This window comes from Lepisma saccharinum, unplaced genomic scaffold, assembly GCF_977018435.1.
Source record: "Lepisma saccharinum unplaced genomic scaffold, izLepSacc3.1 HAP1_SCAFFOLD_818, whole genome shotgun sequence".
Lineage (NCBI taxonomy): Eukaryota > Metazoa > Arthropoda > Insecta > Zygentoma > Lepismatidae > Lepisma > Lepisma saccharinum.
This window is the reverse complement of record NW_028143481.1, coordinates 13,953-19,715: the sequence shown is the minus strand read 5'-3', so window position 1 is coordinate 19,715 and position 5,763 is coordinate 13,953. Positions and strand designations below refer to the sequence as shown.

General features: G+C 38.2%; 1 protein-coding gene across 1 annotated transcript; it reads right to left on the bottom strand.

Moving 5' to 3' along the window:
- Nucleotides 1-602: 602 nt before the first annotated feature.
- Nucleotides 603-2,301, bottom strand: LOC145983337 (uncharacterized). The gene has a single exon (XM_083116478.1). It carries the CDS (start codon nt 2,160-2,162, stop codon nt 603-605), a length of 1,560 nt encoding a protein of 519 aa, XP_082972604.1. The 5' UTR covers nt 2,163-2,301.
- Nucleotides 2,302-5,763: the final 3,462 nt, after the last annotated feature.

Sequence of the window (5,763 nt, the reverse complement as noted above, 5' to 3'; positions counted from 1 at the left end):
TCCAGTATGAATTATTAAATGTTTTTGAAGACTTTGCTTCTGTGTAAATGATTTGTTACATGTTGAACACACACAGGGCTTCTCTCCAGTATGAATTATTAAATGTTTTCTAAGATTTTCCTTCTGTGTAAATGATTTGTTGCATGTTGAACATACATAGGGTTTCTCTCCGGTATGAATTCTTAAATGATATTCAAGATATTCCTTCAGTCCAAATGATTTTTTGCATGTTGAACACACATAGGGCTTCTCTCCAGTATGAATTCTTAAATGATTTTGAAGATGTTGCTTCCGTGTAAATGATTTGTTACATGTTGAACACACATAGGACTTCTTTCCAGTATGGATTGTTAAATGTTTTCTAAGATTTTCCTTCCGTGGAAATGATTTGTTGCATGTTGAACACATATAAGGTTTCTCTCCAGTATGACATATTAAATGAATTCCAAGACATTCCTTGCGTGTAAATGATTTGTTACATGTTGAACACACATATGGCTTCTCTCCAGTATGAATTCTTAAATGATTTTGAAGATGTTGCTTCTGTGTAAATTATTTTTTACATGTTGAACATACATATGGCTTCTCTCCAGTATGAATTCTTAAATGTCTTTCAAGATGTCCCTTGCGTGTAAATGATTTGTTGCATACGAACACACCTTGGGCTTCTCTCCAGTATGAATTCTTAAATGTTTTTTAAGATTCTCCTTCTGTGTAAATGATTTATTGCATGTTGAACACACATAGGGCTTCTCTCCAGTATGAATTCTTAAATGTTTTTGAAGACTTTGTTTCTGTGTAAATGATTTGTTACATGTTGAACACACATAGGGCTTCTCTCCAGTATGAATTATTAAATGTTTTTGAAGACTTTGCTTCTGTGTAAATGATTTGTTACATGTTGAACACACACAGGGCTTCTCTCGAGTATGAATTATTAAATGTTTTCTAAGATTTTCCTTCTGTGTAAATGATTTGTTGCATGTTGAACATACATAGGGTTTCTCTCCGGTATGAATTCTTAAATGATATTCAAGATATTCCTTCAGTCCAAATGATTTTTTGCATGTTGAACACACATAGGGCTTCTCTCCAGTATGAATTCTTAAATGATTTTGAAGATGTTGCTTCCGTGTAAATGATTTGTTACATGTTGAACACACATAGGACTTCTTTCCAGTATGGATTGTTAAATGTTTTCTAAGATTTTCCTTCCGTGGAAATGATTTGTTGCATGTTGAACACATATAAGGTTTCTCTCCAGTATGACATATTAAATGAATTCCAAGACATTCCTTGCGTGTAAATGATTTGTTACATGTTGAACACACATAGGGCTTCTCTCCAGTATGAATTCTTAAATGATTTTGAAGATGTTGCTTCCGTGTAAATGATTTGTTACATGTTGAACACACATAGGACTTCTTTCCAGTATGGATTGTTAAATGTTTTCTAAGATTTTCCTTCCGTGGAAATGATTTGTTGCATGTTGAACACATATAAGGTTTCTCTCCAGTATGACATATTAAATGAATTCCAAGACATTCCTTGCGTGTAAATGATTTGTTACATGTTGAACACACATATGGCTTCTCTCCAGTATGAATTCTTAAATGATATTCAAGATATTCCTTTAGTCTAAATGATTTGTTGCATGTTGAACACACATAGGGCTTCTCTCCAGTATGAATTCTTAAATGTTTTTGAAGACTTTGCTTCTGTGTAAATGATTTGTTACATGTTGAACACACACAGGGCTTCTTTCCAGTATGAATTCTTAAATGTTTTCTAAGATTTCCCTTCTGTGTAAATGATTTGTTGCATGTTGAACATACATAGGATTTCTCTCCGGTATGAATTGTTAAATGATTTTCAAGATGTTGCTTCTGTGTAAATGATTTGTTACATGAAGAACACAAAAAGGGCTTCTCTCCAGTATGAGTTGTGGAAGGTTTTTTAAGATCTTCCTTCGTTTCAACATTAGGAGTTTTCCAATGCTTTCTAAAACTTCGTTTCAATTCAAAAGGATTGATACTGGTTGAACATACAGAAAACTTTTCACCACTATGAACTCCTCTATATTCCATGAGACATTTTATCTCCTTAAATGATTCCTTGCGCATTGAGAAGTCAAAAGATTTTGAACTAGTATGATTTCGCATGTGAACTGCAAGTTGACATTTATCATTAAACAAATTACTTCCCTCATTCCAAATGGAAAAACCTTCCGAGATTGAAGATTTTGTAGATTCTGCTTCCCTTGTAGATTCTAGAGTAGTTTCACTATTCTTTGTTGCAGAGCAGAATGCTGTCGCTAGTGTTGAGCTGCAAGAAAGAAATCCTATTGCTATTGGAAGTGATTTGGGTCTGAAATTTTAAGTTGAAATATGAGACTCCATAAGATATGAATTTATATCAGTGTACGAGGCGTATTCGTAAAGTAAGTACCATTTGCAAATATTGCCGCTGTAGCGATGCAGTCATGTGTGAGTTCTCGCTGACGTCCTTCATCTGTTAGTTAGCCACAGGCACGCGAGGGAGCAGGTCATGCTTTTTCTTCATAGTTTTCTGAAGGTTTGAAATGTTCAAGAAAATCAATCAGCTGTGAAGTCCGGTCTGTGATTTGTTTTCTCAATGCAAGAATGGTTGAATTCTTGCCTAGAGGACAGACCACCAACAAAGACGCCTGTTGTGACACATTAATCCGGCTGCCTCGTGCAATTCAAAACAAAAGACGTGGAATGCTTAGCGAAGGCATTATGTTGCTTCACAACAATGCTCGTCTGCATACGGTACAAGAAACTCAAAATGTCATCACGTCATTCAGCTGGGAACAGTTTGTTCATCCGCCAAAAGCCCTGACTTAGCACCAAGTGACTACCATCTCTTTCTTCATCTGAAGAAGAAGTTTCTTGCTGGTCAGCATTTCAACGAGGATCACGACATCGAAGCATCAGTGCTTGGATGGCTTTCGTCACAGGCGGGAACATTCTATGATGATGGGATACAAAAACTAGTCCCACGCTACGACAAATGCTTGAACAATGGTGGAAACAACGTAGAAAAGTAGTTTAAGGTCTGTAGAATGCAATGCAAATAAAAAAAGTTACGAAACTATTTTACTTCATTGTTTACACCCTTTTGGTACTTACTTTCCGAATACGACTCGTACAAGTATGTTTTATTGAAAAGCACATCAAATCAATGTGTATATATCAACAACAATCTGGAAAGAGATACATGGTTCTAAACTTTCTTACACCAATGGAAATTATCGATTAGTAGCTACAACCCAATTATTCGACATTTCAAAATGCTAAAATTACGAAGAATGAAACATTATTTCAAAGTAAAAATATTATTTGCGTAACACTAACAATAACTTCAAGTATTGTGGAATACCTTAGAGTGTGATTCAATAGATGCACAAACAAAATTTAAATGACTACCATGAAACCTGTAAGGGAGATTTATGCAGGGTGTTTTGCATAATGAAGCCTCACCTCTGAGATAATTTTCAATGTTTAACATTATCGGTTTACACCATAAGTTCTATAAATTAATAGCATTGATTGATTTCGATTATTTTACTTTGCTCTTCTGCCACTTTTGGCTAATCGCGAAGATGAGGATGAGTGATGATGTGATGGAACTGATGAACGGACACGTATGTCACGTGTTTCAGTGTTGCCAGAGTATGTTTTATTGCATCAATTATTGCTGTGGTCCAATGTTTTCTAGTGGATCTCACAAATTCCTTAACTTATTGACATGAGAGTATCTATTGTTTGGTACGATCAATAAATAACCGGAATGAATGTTGTACGGACTTACCTTTTAATACTCGGCATACTCCCCTGCGTTGTTGAGGCAAGCATTCCAACACTTCACCAGATTTTTGATGCCCCCTTTCCCAGAAGTCCTGTGGCTGCTGTGAGCACCAATGGAAGACCACCTCCTGAAGTTGTGTATCCGAGGCAAAGTGGATTCCACGTAGGGTTGCCTTTCAGTGGGCTAAACATATGAAAGTCACACGGGGATAGGTCAGGGCTGTAAGGGGGATGATCTAAGCATTCCCAACCCATTTGTGCGATCATGTCCATAGTGTGTCCAACAATGTGGGACGTGCATTGTCTTCCAGTAGGATGACAAGAAGACGTGCCACTTGTGTCTGATTGCAGGCCTCACCTAGTTTCGCAAGATGTCAGAGTACAGAGCAGCGTTCATTTTCTCACCCTGCCAGAAGAAGCGACTGAGAAGTGGACAACGATGATCAAAGAACATCACCTTGCGAACAAAGTCGACTTGTCTGCTTTCTTGGGTTGCGAGGACAAGGAGTGTTACCACTCCTTGCTGTCGAGTTTACTCTTTGGCGTATACAGGCTGAGCAAGATCTCGTCCATTGCCACAATGCGCTCCAGGAAACACTTGCCGTCTGTCGAGTACTGCAGCAGATGAGTGAGACTCTTCCCCATCTGTGTAGCCTCTTGCTCCTCTGCGAGTGTCTTTGATACCCAGGCTGCACACACCTTCCGGAATTGAAGGTGTTCATGAACAATAGTGTATGCTGTACCATGACAAATGCAGAGTTCGGTTGCAATCTGGTTCAGACACTCCTGTATGAGGTCATCAATGGCAGAAATAGACTCATCCATAATGGCACATTTAGGGCACCCACTATGTGCCGCATCAGACACTGTTGTGTGTCCTGCTCGAAACCGACCCACCCACTCATGCACTTGTGATCGGGACATGCACTCACCACCATACGCAGCAGGTCATATGCTCGTAAATGTTTCCTGCCGTCAAAAACGGCAAATCACGTATCACAGATCCTCCCTTGTGGCACCTGACACTGTGAACCCCATGACTCACCTCACTGAATGACTGACTGGCACCTTGGAGGCAAACTGCACATACACAACCTCCTTCCCTGCCAGTGCTGCCACCTAGCGACGCAGCCTGGAACTCGTCTCGCAGATATGTGGCATACCCCAGCCTGACCTACATATCCCGTAAGTATCACTTTATTTGGCTTTCTCACGGCATTAATCCGGTTATTTATTTACCGTACCAAATACAAGGTTGACTTCAATCGCACCATCAATGTTAGCGGATTCGATTACCACCATGTGCATACATGTATTTTGTGTAGCTTGTTCCATTTCATTCAACCATCACTCCTCACTGACATAATAAGCTACAAGTGGAAATAAAACAGCACTAAACAACAAAATTATTAATACAAGATAAACAATCAGCTCCCCCTTTTGCACATTCTTCATGTACTGGAAATAAGACACAGTGGGATCATCATTCGATTCAAAATTATCACAAAAAAAAATGAACTTTTCAACCAGACCATCTCAGATTTTCATGTAATTTGGTAGGATGTCTACCAAGTAACACTCATGTGTAAAATTTTAGCCCTCAGTGATACTCGCTGTTCTTACAGCAGGGTTGCCAACTTCATAAAAAATTCAAATTAAAGAGTTCCCACGTGAACTCAAATTCCCTGATATTTCCCTTAGTTTTCCAATCTTTATTTTTTCCAGAGGAGACCATACAGAGTGCAATATATTTTATAATAGCCTACATTTCCCCTCATAACCATTCCACACTCAGCTTCTTTAATTAATATTATTAAATTTGATTCTTGTTATTTAGCATCACCTATCTACCACTTTTGGCTAATCGAGACTATTATGATGAGTGATGATATGATAAAATTGATTTAGGGAAAAAAGTCACCAAGAATACCCA